Source organism: Podarcis erhardii, assembly GCF_964252035.2.
Source record: "Podarcis erhardii genome assembly, chromosome: 7".
NCBI lineage: Eukaryota > Metazoa > Chordata > Lepidosauria > Squamata > Lacertidae > Podarcis > Podarcis erhardii.
This window is the reverse complement of record NC_138511.1, coordinates 52,660,510-52,681,311: the sequence shown is the minus strand read 5'-3', so window position 1 is coordinate 52,681,311 and position 20,802 is coordinate 52,660,510. Positions and strand designations below refer to the sequence as shown.

Sequence of the window (20,802 nt, the reverse complement as noted above, 5' to 3'; positions counted from 1 at the left end):
ATCACCTTCCATAATTAAGTGCTGTCCTCCTAACTTAATGAAATCCATGCAGCCTTTTCTAGGTTAAAAGCAGAACCCTTAATTAGCTAAGTCATCTTACCATCCACCTTTTTCCATGTTTCAGAAGACGAAAAACCAAGGAGGAAAGCATGCATTTCTTGTAAACCTAGGTGAATTTGTTCACCCAAGCTGCAAGGGCATATATGAATAAATAATACAAATATAGTATTATCAAAATTGATAGAAATCATGAGAGTTCTTATTAGAATGATCACCACTTGTTGGCAACTGCTCTGTCAATAGCAGACAATAATAGCAGCTGTATTATAATTAAATGCATACACTTTATTCATCATTATTTTCTCCTCTAACATTAGAGGAAAGAGAATGAAATGCTGAGAATTCCTACAAAAATACCAGAAGAAATGTCAGCATTACTCAAAATAAGAGCTAAACTTTAAATAAGTAGAGGGGACCAAGGTAAAAAGCGTATCTGCTAGCAATGTATTTTTGTGTAAACAAACTATCAGAGAAAAGATGCAGATTTTTAAAATGTTCATTAGGGAGAACATTACCCAAAAACCTTTTTTGCTTATTAGTATTTCTCATATCCCACCATCAAGAGAAGCCTTCAGTGTGTGGTCAATGTACTATTAAGAATGCTACACTAAATTGATCTCATTTATGAAAAACAAAACAAATATACACTACCACCTCAAAGTTACCCAGCTGACTGGTCCAAGACACCTATCCAATTTCACAGGAGGACAGAAAAATTATTTGCAACTAAAACTAGTCCAAGTATAACATATAAAAAATGGAAACCACTTAGTAAATCCAGCATCTGAACAAAGAATCTCATTTGCCTACTTAAAACACTAATGACATACACTGTAGTTCAACTTGACTATGACAGGCTTAATTGAATTCTTTATGGTTATTACTTAAATATTTGTTTGTCTGATAGCACAGCAGTTACCAGTGCCCAGCATCTATGGCAGAACTGGTTAAGGAATACCAAGCAAGAGAAGCATTGCAAAGCTAATGCAGAAAGTGTGTACTGCTTTAACATGCAAGTGGGCAAAGAGCAGAGTGATCAGCCACAAAACTCTTTCTATTTTACAGCTCTAACCTTGAGAAACAGGCTTCCTGTTCCAAGGGGCAATATTGTTAAACCTAAGTTCTTTTGTCAAACTGCATGTCAGGCTACTTGCTGCTCTTAGGCAAATAGCATCAATTGCCCCAAATCTATTTACACAAAGTATAGCAAATGTTGGGATGTGTGGTGGCACTGTGGTCTAAACCACTGAGCCTAGGGCTTGCCGATCGGAAAATTGGCAGTTTGAATCCCTGTGACGGGGTGAGCTCCCGTTGCTCGGTCCCAACTTCTGCCAACCTAGCAGTTCAAAAGCACGTCAAAGTGCAAGTAGATAAATAGGTACCGCTCCAGTGGGAAGGTAAACGGCGTTTCCGTGCGCTGCTCTGGTTTCGCCAGAAGCGGCTTAGTCATGCTGGCCACATAACCGGACAAACTGTCTGCGGACAAACGTTGGCTCCCTCAGCCAGTAAAGCAAGATGAGCGCCGCAACCCCAGAGTTGTCCGCGACTGGACTTAACTGTCAGGGATCCTTTACCTTTATATAGCAAATGTTGCCTTAGCCTACATTGTTCATTTCAAGGTTTTTTTCTCTCTCTTTTGCCTCTGACCTTGCACTACACAATTTTGAAGAATCAAGTACAGTGGTACCTCGGGTTACAGACACTTCAGGTTACAGACGCTTCAGGTTACAGACTGCACTAACCCAGAAATAGTACCTCGGGTTAAGAACTTTGCTTCAGGATGAGAACGGAAATCGCACAGCAGTGGCGCGGCGGCAGCAGGAAGCCCCATTAGCTAAAGTAGTACCTCAGGTTAAGAACCGTTTCAGGTTAAGAACGGACCTCCAGAATGAATTAAGTTCTTAATCCGAGGTACCACTGTATGTGTAGGTTATCTTCCACTATTACATTGGTAACTGAACATGGAGCTTTATTTAGGGAAGTCTGGATGCTCCAACAGCCAGTAAGTTTGTCTTTCTGGCTCCAGTTTCTAGGAAAATGCAAAGCAATTGTGGTTTCAGGATCCAATGCCAATGCTTCATGGCACCAAAGTTTATTTAAACTGGTGTCAGAATGTTTGCCACTGCTAAAAAATCAGAACACCACGGGGCAAACACACGCACCTGTGTTAACTTCTTAAACATAACTGCATTTTTAAAGATCCATTAGATGGTGCGTAAACATTAAACTGTTTATTCTTCTATCACCTAATAACTTCAAAGGTACCTGCTGAATTTATGGGGACACTTATTCCCAGGTCAACAAATATATTTGAAGGCTTTGTTTATATAGCTTAGTTTCTAATGTTACTGAGCAATACATAGTTAAGATATGCTTTGTTTCTGTTTAGGCAGTCACCAATAGCTATGGCTGATAACCCATGACTGATAACCCTAAAAGGATTAAAGTATTGTTGAATTGCTAATTCAAAATCAGAGTAAATCTAAAAAAGCCTTCTGATTTCAGACATCTGGCTAGTAAACAAATGTTAGGTAATAATACCCAATTTTTTCCATTGCACTGATAAAAGAAGGGAAATGGGTAGGAATTATTTAAAGCACTCTCATTTTTCTATCAGGGAGATCTAAAGGAGAAGAGTGGGCTCAACATACCCAACATAAACTCTGCGGGCTATATCCAACTAAATTCTACTTGGAATAAACCGAATGAAATTAATGTACCCAAGTTAGCCTTGTCCATCAATTTCAATGGACCAGATGAAATTATCTGAAAAAAGCAACCAACCAAGGAAAAATGTGGTAATTCAAATTACTACTTTTAAACATTGATATGGGCACTGCAGAGGGCCTGTAATGGATGTGAGAGTAAGAGAGAATAATATTTTGATTGAAGGCAGTTGCTGGAATTCTATGTGACTAACATTCCCATTTAAATCCATATCATCTAGTAGGAGGGAGCAAACATTAAAAATTGTGCAAAAATGGTATATGATGCGTATGAGACTGTTTCAAATGAAGATATCTAATTCAATAATATGATGGAGAGGATACTGGGAACCAGGGTCATTCTAGCATACATGCTGGACTTATGAAAAAGTGTTGCAGTTTTGGACTTTGCTGAATTACTAAAATGTCTGGACAGCAAATACTGAAATCTCTGGAACTGGCCCTACTAAACACTGTTCAAAACAACAAGGGGGCTTGTCATTTCAAGTCCCTAATTGGATATATTCGTGTAGCTGCCCAGCTGAATATCGGAAAGACCTAAAGGGTGCTGTGTTAACTACTGGGGGGGCTCCCCCCAAAAAAGAATCCTGAGGAAACTATAGTTTACCCCTCACATGACAACAACTCCCAACACCCTTAATAAACTACAGTTCCTGGGGTTATTGGGGGAAAGCCATGTGTTTGAAATATGTGTTAAATGTGCTTTAAATGTATGGTGTGGATGTGTCCTACTTTGATCGTAAGATTCTGAAAATGCTACATTCTGGTGGAGAAAAGGGGGAGGGAGAGAGATAAGAGGCGAAATTCCTATCTGTTTCTACACTACATCTGTAGAACATCTAGCAAAGAACAGAGTATAGTACCATAACAGCAGCATATGTACTTTCTTGTTTACAGCTTGGAAGGGTACAGAGCAGGATTGGGCAACCTGTGGTCCTCCAGATACTGTTGGACTCCAACAACCATCAGCTCCAACCAGCAGTCAATTTGCAAGCTCCTCTCTGGAAGTCCATGTTTGCATAGTCATGCTAAGCCATAGTTTGGCTCACCATGTCATGTGAACTGGGTCACTGTGGTTTGCTTTGGATACACAATGTTCCGTTGCACCAGAAGCAGTTTAGTCATGCTAGCCACATGACCCAGAAAGCTGTCTGTGGGCAAACGCCGGCTTCCTCAGCCTGAAAGCGAGATGAGTGCCGCAACCACATAGTCACCTTTGACTGGACTTAATCGTCCAGGGGTCCTTTACCTTTTTACCTTTTTTACAACACTAAACTATGGGGTTGTGTCTCTTCCCGCCCTCTTCATTAGTCTCTAATTCTCTGGCAAGGCTACAAAGAGATCGGGAACTTTGACTTTCATTTTTAAGTGTTTGCAATTTATTGTTATATCCAAATCCAAAACTGATTTATCTTAACTAATTTTCACCATAGCCTGGGGAAATAAGCCATGGGAAATAAATTAACCATGGCTTGATTTGTTTCCCTAAACCATAGTTAAGATTGACCACAGTTTATCCATGTTTGAAGAGTTAAAACTGGAAGTGAAACTTTAAATAGCTTAGCACTATGCTTGAATGAGGCCTGTGTCTAGGCCAAATTATCTCTACACATATTCAATGATTTACAAGTTATTTAGTTGTAATTTGTGAGGCAATATAATGTTCAGGTACTAGGTGATTTGTTTACAACAAAATACCTTAGGAATACAACTGCCTAAAGAGACTTACTATCTTGTATTACAGTGTATCAAATTCTAGTCATATGTACATATAAAGACAACAGCACAAGTAGTCCATTTCCCACAATTACTTACCGAAAGATAGGAGTATGGCCAGGCTTTGGTTTGTTCCAGGTGAAGTGTGAAGGAACAGAAAGAAATTGGTCACCAGACAAGTCTTTTTTTAACATATGCTGGGCTCCAGAGCTATCATCTATTGCTGTTTCAAGTGATGGTGTTAAACTACCCTGTTCTTCAGAACAAAGCTCTATTTTTCCTGATATAATGGCAGTTTGATCCTCAGAGGTCTTTCGTGTTTTAAGAGGGATGTCAGTCTCTGCACAACACTGAAAAGGTGAAAGGCCAGGAGTCAGACCATGAAGAGAAGAATTTAGCCATGTGTCTTCAGTTATACTTCCCCTAGGAGAATGTCCTGGAGAGGGAGTTGGAGAATGGTGAGGAGAAAGTGAACCAACATAACAGATCTCAGCACTAGAATGTCGCCGTTTCCCACACGGTGATGTAGGTCGTGATGATGGTCTTGAGGTTGGCCTAGGGCTAAGCCAATTTTCATCTGTGATACTAGTCCTAGGAGAATGACAAGGAGATTGTCTAGGTGACAAGGCATGCGCAAATCCATAAGATTGTTGCCAGGGTTCATCCACTGGACAGCCCCTTGGAGAACCTCCAGGAGATGCCAAAGGTGATCCAAGGGTAAATCGAGCAGCAGCTTCATTCAGTTCTGAATCCACATCATCATAAATATGAGAAATCGACTCACAAGAGGAGGCATCCGAGAACCAGCTTCGGGAGGAAATGCTGCTGGCAGGACTTGGGCTAAGGGACGAATCCCTGTAAGATGGCTCAAGAGGAAGATACAAATGGTCCCTAGAAGGTCTTTCCATATATTCATTTTGAGGGCCATTTGTGTGCAATTCATTTTCACTGGCTTCTATTCCTTGATGACAGTTAGGAGAAATAGATGTAATTTGAATGCTAGGACACTCAAATGTCTTAGGACCACCTAGTGCACTGTACTTGGATTGTGGTACTTCACACATTCCTTCATAGCTTTTATGACCCTGCAGTCTAGTAGGCGAAGACAAAGGAGAATGATGTGACTGAAATCCATGACAAGGGATACAAATAGGATGATTTACAGATGATGAATGATCTACACTGAAGATGCACACAGAAGCACAGTCATCAGGTTCAAGATCTGAAAGAGACATTGAAGTGCAGTTATTGTAACTTGGTAAACTATTTAAATACTTTGTTTTAGGAATTTTTCATTACGCTGACATTTCTAGCAATTCCATTACCCTTCTTCAACAAAGTGTCCAAAACAGTTAACATTTCAAAATACTAAGAGAGCAATGTAAAAGAAAGGCACAGGAGATAAAATTAATATAATATAACCAAATCATTACAAAAATTCATTCACTTTTTTTAAAAAAAAGTTTGATTCATTAATAAAAAGGTAACATCAGATCAGTACCAAGTTTGTTAGCTTCCTGTAAAATTTGAATTCTACAGAAAAAGAGCTTCTTCCTTCAGTATGCTTATTTTATTTAGACAAGCTGCCCTATCCTTGAAGGCAGACAATACTCACTATTTAAAAACAAAAAACAAGAAGCCTATCCTTTCCAAACCACGTGTACCAGATTAATGCACATTCATTTTCTGTGTGTGTTCTTTCAAAGAATGGTTAAAAAAACCTAGCAGCCTAACTGTACTTCACATTTTACTTCTAAAGGATCTCAGCACATAGTGCAGATCACACAAATGGCAACAGAAATACTTCAATTGTTGAAGGTCATACTAAAGCTGGGCAGCATCTAAAAAAAAAAAAAAAAAAAAGCAGCTTTGCTTAGAAGTGCCATATTTTTCGCTTCATAAGACACACTTTTTCCCTCCTAAAAAATAAGGGGAAATGTGTGTGCATCTTATGGAGCAAATGCAGGCGGGAGGCAGGCGGGAAAAGCACGCTCTCCACGCTCTTTAAAGGGAGCGCGGCTCTTGCTGGCTTTGGCGGGAGGTGGGGGAAGGGACAGAGGCCATCCCTCTGTCCCTTCCCCTCCCTCCCGCAAAAGCCAGCAAGAGCCGCGCTCCCTGTCACGAGCCGCGCGGAGCGTGTGTGCGGCTCTTGGGGGCTTCTCCCTCCTCGGGGAAAAGCCTGCAAGCGCCGCACACACGCTCCACGCGGCTCGTGAAAGGGAATGCTGAGCAGAGCCTGGCATGCATACAGGCTCTGCTCAGCGCTCCCTTTAAAGAATTTTTTTTTTCTTGCAATCCCCCTCTAAAAACTAGGTGCGTCTTATGGAGCGAAAAATACGGCAAGAAATACGGCATATCATCAGCTGGGAATATTATCTTCATATTTTTTGTTGAAGTCTATACATAATTTGATTCATTAATTACTGCCAGCATTAGTTTAAACTAGGAAAGTAATGCTTTCAATCCCTTCCTTGCCGCCCCAACCAGAAACGGCAGGAATATAGGAATCTGTTGTTGAAGAAGGCCTTGTACTACTAAAATATGCTTTTGCATCACTTTGAAACAGAGCCTATAACTTTACAGTTCAGTGAAACAGACATTTGTGAACAAAAGATTCAAACGATAGTGTTGATTTCATGAATTACAATACCAGCAGAATGTCATTGCTGCTGCTAAACAAACAATATAACTGCTCATTCAACATTGTTTGACACATTTCTCACTTGTACAGTGTAAATGCTAAATGTGCCTGTAGCTTTCTTTGAGACCAAGATTTGAAATATTCCTCCTTCTAGTATATCCTGACCAAAAAAAGGTCTAACTGGTTTATACAGCTACCCTTTCCAGCACAAAGGCCAACAAATGCATGTTTAAAATGTGGCTACAACAAAATGAGCACCAAACCTCATGCATTTTTAAACAAACTGATGTTTTCTCATTAGAGAACATAATCTACACAGCAGCAGCAAATCCACAGTATATTTAAGGCCACTTAATACATTGCAGAATTCTTAAAACAGAATGCTATTCTGTATGAGAATGAATATGAAACTTTGAATAGAGACCATGGGCAAATGCCCTTATATGTGGGGTACTTCTGTCAGATACACTTGGTCAGAATCTTCCTGCCTTCCCCACTGTGTATACACATGTTGGAACACACACACGTGTAAAATTGCCACTCACATACTATGGCCCACACCAGGGACAAGGAACCTGTGGCTTCCTGTATGTTGTGGGACTCCCAACACCCATCAACACCAGCCACCATGATCAATTGTCAGCAATTATGGGAGTTCGAGTCCAACCATATCTTGAGGCCTAAAGCTTCTCCAACTCTGGTCTACAAAGAGGTGCTGTCCATATAGGAATTGCACAACTAAGGGACATGGCCTTTTAGGACAATAATCTCTGCACTAATCCAGTGTCAGAGAAGTGCCAAGTTGAGCTTTCCATTGTTTGTATATACACATGCCAAATGACCTTTTGTTGGTGATGGCACACCAGCATGTAAAGTTAGGCTAATTCAACTTCACAGCACAGACTGCTATTAAAGCAGCAAAGCCTGACCTAGACAATATATAATACAGGCAACCAATTCACATGGGGGTTACATTCTGGAAGCACATATGTTGGTGGGGCCTGCGTAAGGCTGCCCTGTCCCATCCCTGCCCTCACCAGTTCTATCCCTTCTGTGATGTTTTTGAGAGGTTTTCAGGTCATCTCCAAGTTCAGTGTGCTGCGCATTGTGCGAAGTCAAGCACATATTGGACACACCTAAATCGCTCGCTGCCTGTATTGTGCATATATGTAACTGAATCACTGAGCACAAAAGTTAATGCAGACTTCATATAAACCAGGTGTGGGGAACCTTCAGCCCTCCAGATACTGCTAAACTATAACTCCCATCATTTTCTAGATTCTTGTACTAATGAGGGTGAATGGAATGGGAAAACATTATCAAATAACATTAGACAATGCCAATATTACTAGACAGTCTCTAGACAAGAATCCAGAAGCCTAATGTTTTGGCATTATCACAGAAGCTAACACAGTAATTAAACTGCCATATAAAAGCTAATTGTCCTCTCCTCCACACATTTGAGCCCAGACATGACAAACTCACATTGAACTGCATGATCAAGTACCATATTTTTCGTCCCATAGGACACTCCGTCCCATAGGACGCACCTAGTTTTTTGGGGGGGAAATAAAGGAAATTCCCCCCCCTTTATTTCGCCCCCAAAACCATGTCAGGGAAACGGAACCAGGTCGCGGAACAGCGGGATGGCGGCGCTGCGCCTCCTTGCTGTCCCCCGAGCTTGTGGGGCTGGCCGATGTCTGTCCGGCGGACGGGGCGCTCTGCTTCAGGGCGCCCCTCGCGCCGGGCGGTAAGCTGCTACCCGCAGCGTAGGGTGCCCTGCGGGAACTCCCGCAGGGCTCCCCACGCTGCGGATGCCTGTCCGGCGGGCGGGGCGCTCTGCTTCAGGGTGCCCCTCACGCCAGGCGGCAGGCTGCTACCCGCAGCGTGGGGAGCCCTGCGCACCGACCCCTCTCGCTCTCCAAGCTTCAGCGAAAGCCTGCATTCGCCCCATAGGACGCACCCAGATTTCCCCTTCATTTTTGGAGGGGAAAAAGTGTGTCCTATAGGGCGAAAAATACGGTAACTGTTTTTATAATGTAAGATATACTATAACCTTAGAAGATACTTTGGAGGAGCAACAAACGCTGACAACTATTAAAGAACATCAGCATCTCCCTTAGTTGGATGTGTTCCATGTGAAATATGCTTCTCCTTCCATAATAGTATTTTCTGAGAATACTGAGTCCAAAGAAACCACCTACACATTGGCCTGATTCACACACAATGTTAAACCATGGTTTGGTGTTAAATGAAAACCCAATCCAGCATCTTGACTATGGTTTATTAACTATGGTCTGTTGGAAAATAAGAATCCATGGGATGCTCTTGGCTTAATAACCTTAATTGTTGTTTAGCATTATGTATGAACCTGGACATGTTATATGTGTGGTTTGCTTGTCCTGCCCAATTTACCCTCCAAGCTACAGAGATGCTAGCCAAGAGCAGATGAAAAATGAAACTGCTCTCACTGTCTGTGCCAGAAAATATGACATTGCTGCTAAGTCTGCCTAGTAACAGGATCCTTTCCCTGCCCAATTCCTCAGCCTACAGCCTTTGCTTTACAGCTGTGACACATGGTGATGAAACCTTAAAGCAACTTCTGTTCTGTCCTCAACTAACAAACAGAACCTCTCTGAAGTCCCCCCCCCAAAAAAACACATTCACTGTACATCTATAGTGCAGAAAAGACATGAAAATTTAAACAGAAAGTTCAAGTGATTATTCTCCATTATGTATGGCTTTCACTACATTACCCAATTTTTAACTGTTTAAAAGGTGCCTTTTACTAGCATTTGGCAAGTCATGCCTCACATACAGCAAGTCACAACTACACAAATGAATACAGTGCTTGTCGACATGTTTTAAAAGCAAGAAAAACACCTCAGCTAAGATACCCACCCCTAGGGTATGCCAACAACTCTCTCAACAAATTTCTCTTAAGTTCCCCTACAAACAGATCATGATTAGTGAGATCAGGACTTTTTTTCAGCCGGAACTCACTGGAATTCAGTTCTGGCACCTCTCAGGTGGGTGCCATTGCCATTAAAGAGAGCAAGGGAGGCATTCATGATGAGTTCTGGTACCTCTTTTTCCAGAAAAATAGCACTGAATGAGGTGAACACTTAGCCACAAGCCCTTTTTCGGACAACATGCCAACATTTCAAGCCAAACCTTAGTTTATTTCAGTACAGTGCAAGAGTAAAAAGAACTTGGAAAGAGCAAAGTGGATCACATGACCTTGCTAAGTCATAGTTTGGCTTACAAGTTATGCATATCACCTCTCTATGGTTTACCTTTGGCTTAGTGCAGGCATGGCCAAACTTGGCCCTCCAGCTGTTTTTGAACTACAGTTCCCATCATCCCAACCACTGGTCCTGTTAGCTAGGGATGATTGGAGTTGTAGTCCAAAAACAGCTGAAGGGCCAAGTTTGCCCATGCCTGGTTTAGTGTGATGTACAAACCAGACCAATGCATTCAATACGGTATTTCTGTCTATACCAACTTTAGTGTGCACCCCACACAACTAGGAAGTCAGTCACTACAATTCCAGTCTTATAGAAAAACCAAAGCTTGGAAGAAATAACTTGCTCCAAGATTCAAGGCTGAACTGGGATTTGAATCCCAATAACCAGTTCCAAAATTCAACCATTCTATTAACTGGCTCATAACTTCACTTAATTATAATTGCCTCAACTGTATCTGTCAGTTTCATTTTCAAACAGTTTTTTAAACACAAACAATCCTTATCTCATATAAACATAACTTTTATTCTGCAATGATCTGAGGCAAGACATGAAAGCTTACTGTATTCGTTATAGACAAAATAAGGAACACTAAAAATTAAGAGATAAATAAGTCCCTATGTTACGTAAATTATGATGAGCTAACCAAATGCCCAACATCTTCAGGGCTGTGTTTTGTTCTCCATTTATGATAACACTCACTGCTGCAGATTTATAAACAAAAAGAACTAAAAGCTGGTTAAATTACTAAGTATTTTATAAAGTGATACAAAACAGGCAAGTTGTGCAAGAAAACAGTTAGAATTCTAAATACACCAAGCTCTTGGGCACCTGCTCAACATTTTAGTCTTACAGTCTCTCTCAATCAAGTTCTACTGGTTTTCTCCAGAAAACCACTTCAAGTAGGATTTTATTTTATTTACTCATTCACTCAAGAAACACTCAGTTTTCCCCACCATGAAGTTTGGTAGTGTCATGATGACCATCTCAGGCTTGTTTAGGGTAGCAAAATACAGCCACATGTCTCTCAGATAAGACTCAAATACCACGTTTCCTCTGGAATGTACCTATTATAACATGTCAAAACCTTGGTTTTTTGGCAAGACCAATCCAGAACATTCTGGCCACCTGGATTACTGCAACCATATTTTCTAACTTTTTACTATAACTCAGCCACCTGTAACCAGAATAAGGCAGCCAAATCATTCACCTTACTTAGACCTTGCAATGCCTCAGCTTGCTTCACTGGCATCTTGTCCTTCAATAACCAGCACAAACTTCTTGTCCTTAATTTTAAAGCTCTCCAAAAGCTTCATATTCCAAGATATCACTGCCCATGATTATCATAACTCCCAATTACTACCTTGAAGCAAAACCTCAACCTAAAGACCTACTGATCACTTAAAATAATATTCTCCCATGCAGGCCTTCCCTCCTGCTGGTGCTACCTCCCGGGATACATACACTGCATGAATCCATCCTTTAAATCCCTCCCAACCAAGTCTTCTGTGAAACCTCTCATTCCACAAAAAATTAAGTATATATAACTGTATTGCTGCACAATCATCCTATTACTCTTTCTTGATCTTCCTCTCCCTTTTTAAATTATGAGCTCTTACAGACAAGGAGCTGTCCTTTGGCTTACATTACTCTGTAAACTGACAGGTACATAAATGGCACTAAATAAAACATTTTTATGGCCATTATCTCTACAGTTTTTTTAGTTACACATGAAAGCTTTCCCTCCTAATTAACTAGGATAAAAGATTCTTTTGCTCACTTAGGAAATTTCATCATGCTAAATTCCACCACCAGCTCTTCCTCACCTGCTTCCAGATTTTTTTTAAAAAAAAATATGCGTATTGTCAATGATGCTGCTGTTAACAGCTATGATATTTATTTTGTTCTCAGAATGCAGTCACAACCATGTTTTTAAAAAAGGGTAACAGAAGGCAATAAGTTATTGTAATTTTCAAAACATGTACAAATATGTTCGTGTGTGTGTTTAAAGGGTTATCAAAAGTGCAACTCAGTCAACTTTTCTCTCAAGAAAATCCATGTTACTTTCAAGTAAATTGGGAGTTTATTTAAAAGAAGCAATATACTTTCATAAAATATTACAACATGGACTTGAAAAGGCATGTTACTTTTAACTCCTACAACCAATGTGATATCCACATCAACATCATCTGCCCCATTTCTTCTCCTCTTAAATAATCTAAGAGAAGAGGAAGGCATGCCATGAAATCTGAAGTTCATCCAATAGGCTAGCCTGGTTTGTACATCACATTAAACCATTGTTAAAATAAACTATGGCTTAATGTAAACAAGCATTGCTAAAATAATGGGTGCTTCCTTCCTCCTCTGCTCCTGCTGCTATGCCCATCGGACTAATTGACACTGACCCAGTGGTTTTGCCTACCTCATAGCAATCATCACAACTGGTTGGGCATTGGGGCAATCCTTTGTTTTGGATGGAGGGGAGGTTGTAGTTTCCACCTGCCCCTACAAACTTTGGGGTATCCGGGGATCCAGGGGGAATGGCCATGTCCGCGTGCCCTGGCAGGGCCTGGGCTGAAGGCACTCCCCCAGACGGTGATCCCTGTGGGGGTCACCCTATTGAATGTAAGTCTTAGGAACCCCCACCTGGATTGACCATGCATCACTTCTGGCAAGCGGGCAGGAAGTATTTAGATTGCCCAATGCCCTAGCCAAACCACTTTCACCTGTATTCAATAAAGTTGTGGCCTGTTTTGACCCAGAGCCAATCTCATTGGTCTCTTATTATTTGGGCTGGGGTATAGGAAGTCCGATGCCTGGTCCTGAAAGCCATGCTGTGTAGCATGTGGTGTCATCCAAACTCAGACTTTTCACTCATGGTTTGGAGACAAAGTCACAAGTCTTGGTCTAGATGATACAAGTGATACCATGGGCTTGTTTCCCAGTAGCTTGATTGCCATATGCCAGCATGCAGCACATTCACATTAAGCAACAGTTTATTTATCTATGGTTTGACAGGACACGTGAACCAAACCACTTTCCCCTCTCCTCCATTCTGTGGTGACTGAAACGTTTTGAGGCTCAAATTTTAAGCTATCATATTTCACCAGGTCCAGTTAAGATATACCATGCATAGCTATAGTAATTTGAACAAAGTAAAATTAATAAGTATGCAAAATACTATTCAGGATACCTATTCCTAATACAAGCTAAAAGCAATTACTGTAGATTTGTTTTCCTTCTCTGCATTTAAACAAACTACCACCATTATCCTCCCTATCTTCAGAATTCAAGGAAATTTTGCATCTTTATTTGCACAAAGTTTGGTAATATTGTGTGTGTTATGTAAGGCACTTTTTTCATAAATGCAAATGGACAGATACAAACAAAGGCAGCAACAATCAGTACGAACAGACTAACACTGGAACTAATTATGTGGGGCTTATTTTAAGTAGTCATCCACAAAAAGTGTTGTCGTTTACAATATGAAGAAGCTTGCAGTGTGAGCTTATAAATACAATACTACCCTGTCAAACTCTTCATCCCCTTCCTCCATTAAAACTGCCACAATCCTCAAAGAGCAGCCAAAAAAACAACCTTGCACTTCCAATAAATAACTTTGAACTTTTACAAAATGTCAATACATAAACAGTTCAAGCTATTTTAGCCTCAGTCCTCTTTTTATTAGCAGCCTCTTTCAGCAGTACTGTCAGTAATGGGTTTCTGCACATACCAGTTTTATAACTCTGAATTCTGTACAGATGAACTACCATAGCTACCTGATTTTAGCCAGTTAAACACATTTTGCTGCCAAAAATCATATTTAGTAAGAACATTCTACAGTATTTAACAAGAACAAAGGCTTGGTATATAGATACTGGTGTGATGACAGGGTTTAGAAGACTGTAGGACGAAACGGAAAAACAGGCTAAGAGGAAGGCACATTTGGCAAACCCTCACCATGATCAACTCCCGCCTGGAAACCTATGTCCCCAATGTGGAAGGACGTGTGGATGCAGAATTGGTCTCCACAGCCACTTATGGACTCACTGTTAAGACTGTGTTCATGGAAGACAATCTTACACAGCTACAAGTGATCACCAAAGAAAGAATAAAGAAAGAAGATCAACAGAGTGAAGACTTCTGTGGGTTTAAATTTATGATCACCCAGTCCCTGAGTCAATCTTTAGTTTTTTAAACCATTTTCCTTTGGTGGGAAAAGCCTGGGACCTGGACTGTGGCATCAATTTCTAAGGGCCAAAGACTGCTCCCCCAACACGCATGTCACCACCGTGTCCCTAATTAAATTGTAATTTGTATGGATTTTAGCCATAAAGTGTTTGGGGAACCTATCCAGGCTGAAAAGGAATATTTAAAAAACAGTTCATCTCAACTCTAAAATCCCTCTATTCATATCCAATTATTAAGGAACATCTAGTTACACTGGCGGGACGCGGGTGGCACTGTGGGTAGAACCTCAGCGCCTAGGGCTTGCCGATCGCATGGTCGGCGGTTCGAATCCCCGCAGTGGGGTGAGCTCCCGTCTTTCAGTCCCAGCTCCTGCCCACCTAGCAGTTCAAAAGCACCCCTAAGTGCAAGTAGATAAATAGGTACCGCTTTATAGCGGGAAGGTAAACAGCGTTTCCGTGTGCTGCGCTGGTGCTGGCTCGCCAGAGCAGCTTCGTCACGCTGGCCACGTGACCCGGAAGTGTCTCCAGACAGCACTGGCCCCCGGCCTCTTAAGTGAGATGGGCGCACAACCCTAGAGTCGGACACGACTGGCCCGTACGGGCAGGGGTACCTTTACCTTTTACTTTAGTTACACTGGACCTATAGCGTCCCAGTTGAGTTATCTTTAAAGACTTCCTGATTCTATCACTTGCATGCAGACACACAGCCTTTCACCACAAGGCATGGCTCAACTTTACATCATATTCCTGCAAGTTCCCTTCCAATGCACAATATCCTGTCCACACATGCAGCAAATGTGCACTCTTTTATAAATGAAAGGAAACACAAAATGATGAGGTGCTAGTGCAGAGGATTTGCCTTTGTGCTACTTGCAATGGTGCTTCATAAGTGGAGCTGCACAGTGGCAGCCAGTATGTACAATTTTACTGAAGACTTTAAAGAACACAAGGAAAGAAATCTCGCAAGTGTGAAGGAAAGGACAGTTATGGCACTTGCCACTTGCTAACATCAGTATGATATAGTGGTTAGTGTGTCTGACTAGCACCTGAGTTTAAATCCCCACTTGGCCATGAAGCTTGCTGGGCCAGTTACTCCCTATCAGCATAACCTCACAGGGTTGTCGTAAGAAGCTTGGAGAAATGTTCTTCTCAGGGAGGCAAGACTGGCAGCATCACTATCTGCTTTTAAACGCCAGGAAAAAATATTCTTATTCACCCAGGCTTTTGGTCATCAATTTGGGGGGTCCATAGATAGGTTTACTGCCTCTTCTTCTACTCATCTTTCTAATGGGGTAAGCATTTTAGGTTCTTGTTTTAATGTTTATTTTTACCCTGCAAATAAGTTTTCTGAAAAAGCAAGCAATAAACTAATAACAGTAACTATTCCAAATTAGAAAAATGTTCATGCCTATTCACCTGATGGGAATTCTTATGAGGAATGCAGCTAATTTACAAGTCAATTAAAGATTAAGAATACTGAAATATAGGTGGAACCTGATGAACCTGATGAACGTCGAAGCAGCTCATTTGAATCAACAATACTTGCCAATCTTTTTTTAAACAGTTTTTTCTAGTATATTTTTAAAAACATGAAGTGCATTTTCAAAACTAGACTTCCCAAAATAGCCATGTGCTATTTGCGTATCATCTTCACTAACATCCTAAAGCGTTAGCCTTATTCCTTGCTTCCTTCATTTTTTTCTTGGGGGTATGTGGTTATGCTATGTTTTAAGAGATTTCTAAGTTATTCATTTCACAAAAATAAGTGGCTAACAATGTATTTCCATGCTCAAATTAACTTTTAAGGCACTAAACAGGTTAATACTGGATTACCATATAGTCTGCCTGTATTGAAACCAACTTCCTCAGAACGTGGCGAACTCTCCTTCACTGGAAGTTTGCAAAGGGAGGTTAGATGGCCATCTGTCTGTGATTCTTTAGCTGTCTGTGATTCTTTAGCCCCATTGCAGGGGGTTGGACTAGATAACCCTTGGGGGTACCTTCCAACACTACGGTTCTATGATTGTGCCCATAATCACGTACTATGCACGTTATACAAATATTCTTCAACAACACAGTACAAACAAGATTACTGTTACCATCACTAACTTGATCAAGGATTCGTTGAATGATAAAAGGATATTTTACACTGTGCTCTTCTTTAGAAGTAACCTGCCTCAAAATGTCCATAATCTTCACAGAGGCTTTCATCAAAATACTGCCAGTTTCAGTTCCTTCATACACTTGCTCTTTATTTCCTTTTTCGCAGCTTGTTCATAATCATCACGCACATGCTACTGAGACCCTGTTGCACTTATTTCACTAAGGCACTTCAGGATTCCTCAATTCTAGGTATGCAGCTTTCAGGACCACTGAGGGCCAAGGTGATTTGAATATACCGTATTTACTCAAATCTAATACTCACTTTTTCTGGCCAAATAACGTTGCAAAAATTAAGCTGTGCATTACATTCAATGGCACATTTACATTCGCCAACAAATATGTTTTTGGTTTCAAGGTTCTGAAAACTGAGGTGTGCATTAGATTTGATGGTGCATTAAACTCGAGTAAATACAGTATTTATCTTCCACAAGCAGTTTACTTCCCAAGACAACAGCTTGACAGATTCACCACCAATTCCTCCATTTTCACACTACTGCATAGCCTTTGGCATAGCAGACTAGTCTGTTCAGGTTTGTGTCCCCCAGAGGAATGTTGTATTTTTTTAAAAAAAAATGGTAGTTGACTTCTCTTGTGTTTAAGTGGTTTATTTTTCTATATTTTTTTCTTGGAGGATAGAAACTTCCTACACTTTTTTCATTACAGTACTTGCATAATTCTTACAGACCATATACACTAAATTACTTCGTTATCCCACCTGCCATAAATAAACTACCTTAAAAAAACTGCCCAAAATAAACCAAACACCTCCAGAAAACAGAATCATAAACCAGTGACTTCCCAGAAAGTTATGGAACTAACAGACCACATCACAAATAAATAGTCTGAATGCCAGCTCTCCCAGTAGGCTTCTTGGTTTGAGGCTTAAATTTGCTAAGTTTGGTATTTGATTTAACATCAGTTTGTAAAAGCACCAACCATTCAAATAAAAGCTGGCTGCAGAATCCCAAGTTCAGCTCACTTAATGACCATTTGAAATTTGCTTTATCAATGAAATATTACAGCTGGGCACCCCAACCACCCACCCCTTTTCGTATGCAAAGACAACTCCAGATACAACCTCCAACCACCTCTCTCACTACCCGCCTGCTGCCTTAACGCCGCAGGAACCTCCAAGAACACAGAGTTCATAGCTCAGTAGTAGAGGATGTGTTTTTCATGCGCTGAGGTCCTAAGTTCAATCCCTGACAGTTAAGAGGATCTCATATGACAAAGCTGGGGAAAACCTCTGGCCTGAGTCACTGGCAGTCAGAAGCAGCAATAGTGGGCTACATGAACCAGTTCAGTATACAGCTGCCTCATATGTGCAAAATACACAATGTTCAACCCAAGTTATTTTCTATCAGCTTCACAGAAGTTTCCAAAGAGGATATATACAGTCTCCCTTACCAAGAGTTCAACATCTCACAACACTTTCTGGGATCTTTGAGCCCAAACAAAACATTCATTATTATTTCCTCATTCAGGACCTGGAGAACTAACAATCTTATTCATGCTTACTCAGAAGCAAGCTTCATTCTCTGATCCATCTGTCCTTGAGCATTTGTGGGGAAGAGAACCGATGGGGTGGGGTGGGGTGGGAGAGAATGTCCAGAATTCCATAACAAGAGTATAAAGTTCAATGGGACTTGCTTTGAAGAAAATGTACGAAAGACTGAAGCTACCGTAAGAGTCAAATCCTATGCATAGTTACAGAGTTCAATGCTACTTTGTCCCCTGAGAGTGCATACAATTGTATGCATTTTTTACACTCAGAAGTGAGCCCAATTTTAGTTTGTACGCTGCCCCAAGCAGGCACCTGTCCTGCTAGTGTTACCTAAAAAAATAACAATTACTCACTAGTGAAATGTGCCTAGCTTTTACAGCAGACATATGGCTGAATCCTATGTGTGCTTACTCTGAATCACGTCCCACTAGGTCCAACAAGATCTATTCCCATGTAGGCTTATTTTGGATTGCCCCAAGCATATATTTAAGTCACTGAATTGAACCAAATAAGACATGCAGCTTGATCATACGCACACTGATCCTGAAGAAGATTTGACCATGTTTATTAATTTTTTTAGTAGATATGGGTTCCAATAGGATTCACTCTTAATCTCGAATAAATTTATTCCGTCAAGAGTTCCTCGCTCATGACCTCGTGGTCCAATTCCACGCACATCAATCCTGTCACTGGGGTCAATGTCACTTTCTTCCAAGTAACTTAACATACACTTACGCAGAATCAAGTCAGTGGAACCAAAAGGGGCTTACTCTATGCGTCCACAATATATACACAGCAGCCACGCCCTGTGACCCGGATCCTACGCACGCCGGCCCTGTGACCACTGGACCTTACTCCCGAGTAACCTTACACTCGTCTACTTGGAGAAGTTTGTTATCAGGCTTCAAAGTTCCGCAAGAATCTTGGGGGGGGGGGGCTTCTGTTACAGCAGAATTAATTACAGACAAATTAAACGTGCGCTGAATCGCAGGGCCACCATCACGCGCACACCCCTCACCAACCCTAAGGCCAGCGCGACTCGGGTAGGGAAATCAAGGGCTGCAGCCAACCAAGACCTGCTCGGAGTAGTCCCAACGAAATAAAAGGGCGTGACTAATTCAGGTCCGTTAATTCCCACCGCTCTGCTCCGAGTAGGACTTGGTTGGTGGCAATCTTCTCCCCCTACCCCGCCGAAGCACCTCCCCGAAGCCCCGTCGCGTCCGAAGCGGCTGGAAGGAGGTGCAAAGCTGCCGCCTCCCCCCCCCCCGCGCCAGAGGGCAACAGGAGAGCCAGCCTGGTCCGCGAGACGCACCTGCTGAGGCGGCGGCAGGCCCAAGCGGCTGTGGCAGTGGCGTCGTCGTCGACGGCGGCGGCCCCGGGCCCGGCTGCTGCCCGTCCTCCCCGAAGATGAGCCTGAAGTCGAACTCGTCGTTGGCGCCGCCGCAGTTTGCCGCAGTCATCGGGGGGCGGGTGGGGAGCCCTGACCCCGCCGCCGCGCCGGGCTTCGTTGGGCTGGGCTGAGGCGAGGACAGGGGGCTGGGAGCGAGGGGGGGACGAGGAGGGGGGGAAGGGGGGAAGGGCGGGCGGGCTGCGGCGCCCCCCGTCAGGGCCGCCTCATAGTACTGCGTAAGAGAGGAGGAGGAAGAAGGGGAGGAGGCGGCAGAAGCAGCGCTCCGGGCGGCGAAAAAGCGGCTTCTTCTTCCACGGTTTGGCGGCGGCAACGGCGACTCGGCGTCCTCGCAGCTCCTGAACTCCCGCCTGTCACTCACAAGTGCCGGAGGGGGGGAGGGGAGGGGAAAGGCGACTAGAAGCCGCTGCGAAGGCCACGCCTCCCGGGTCTCCGCGCGCCGGGCCACGCCCACTCCCCTCACGCGACACCTCCGCCATCGCGCCACGCCCATTTCGAGCCCTCCGCTCGCTTATTGGTTGGCGAACGGAGAAAAGAGACAAGAGTTTTCAGGGGCGCTAACAGTGCGGGCTTATTGGGTTTTTTTCTTTTCTTTTTACATCTTCCTTTGCTTGATTAGTATAGCCTATTGATTATTTGGGGTTGTATTCTCAAAATTTAAGAAACATTTATTTTAAAACAACAGTGTATGCATACACAGAGGTGGAGCCTCTTGGCTAGAATCGGGCTCACCAAATTAGGATTGCAGACATTTGCCTGGGAATAAATCCATTTAATTTAAATCTAGGTTGCATTGTGCTACTGTGCAAATTGTTATAGCACAATCTTAAGTGAACATAAACTTCAGCAGATGTATGGAATGTAATGCTCTGTTGCAGTTATATTGGATTGCATCCAACATTAGTCATGCTCATAGTCGTTAAAGCATTCGCAGTAGGGAATAAAACTATTGTTTCTGTTTTGTAGACCCAAATGAAAACAGCAGAGCCACACAAACAGCTTGATTACACGCACGGAGCGCTATCTTTCTGTTACAGGTCCAGAACTCTTTTTCACCCAGATCCTTGCATTAGCAGCACCACTGATCCCACTATGCATATCTACTCAAAACTAAACAGAGCAAGGCCGAATGTTGGTCAACAACAAAAG

At 42.2% G+C, this 20,802-nt stretch overlaps 1 protein-coding gene across 1 annotated transcript in view; it reads right to left on the bottom strand.

Moving 5' to 3' along the window:
- The window catches only part of NFATC3 (nuclear factor of activated T cells 3), a 57,850-nt gene extending 37,822 nt beyond the window's left edge, over window positions 1-20,028 (bottom strand). Inside the window, exons 1-2 of the mRNA XM_081871566.1 lie at window positions 19,558-20,028; window positions 4,602-5,724 (exon numbers count right to left, since the gene is read on the bottom strand). Coding sequence (XP_081727692.1) covers window positions 4,602-5,724; window positions 19,558-19,705 — 1,271 coding nt within the window. The 5' untranslated portion in view covers window positions 19,706-20,028. The remainder of the gene's footprint in view (window positions 1-4,601; window positions 5,725-19,557) is intronic.
- Window positions 20,029-20,802: the final 774 nt, after the last annotated feature.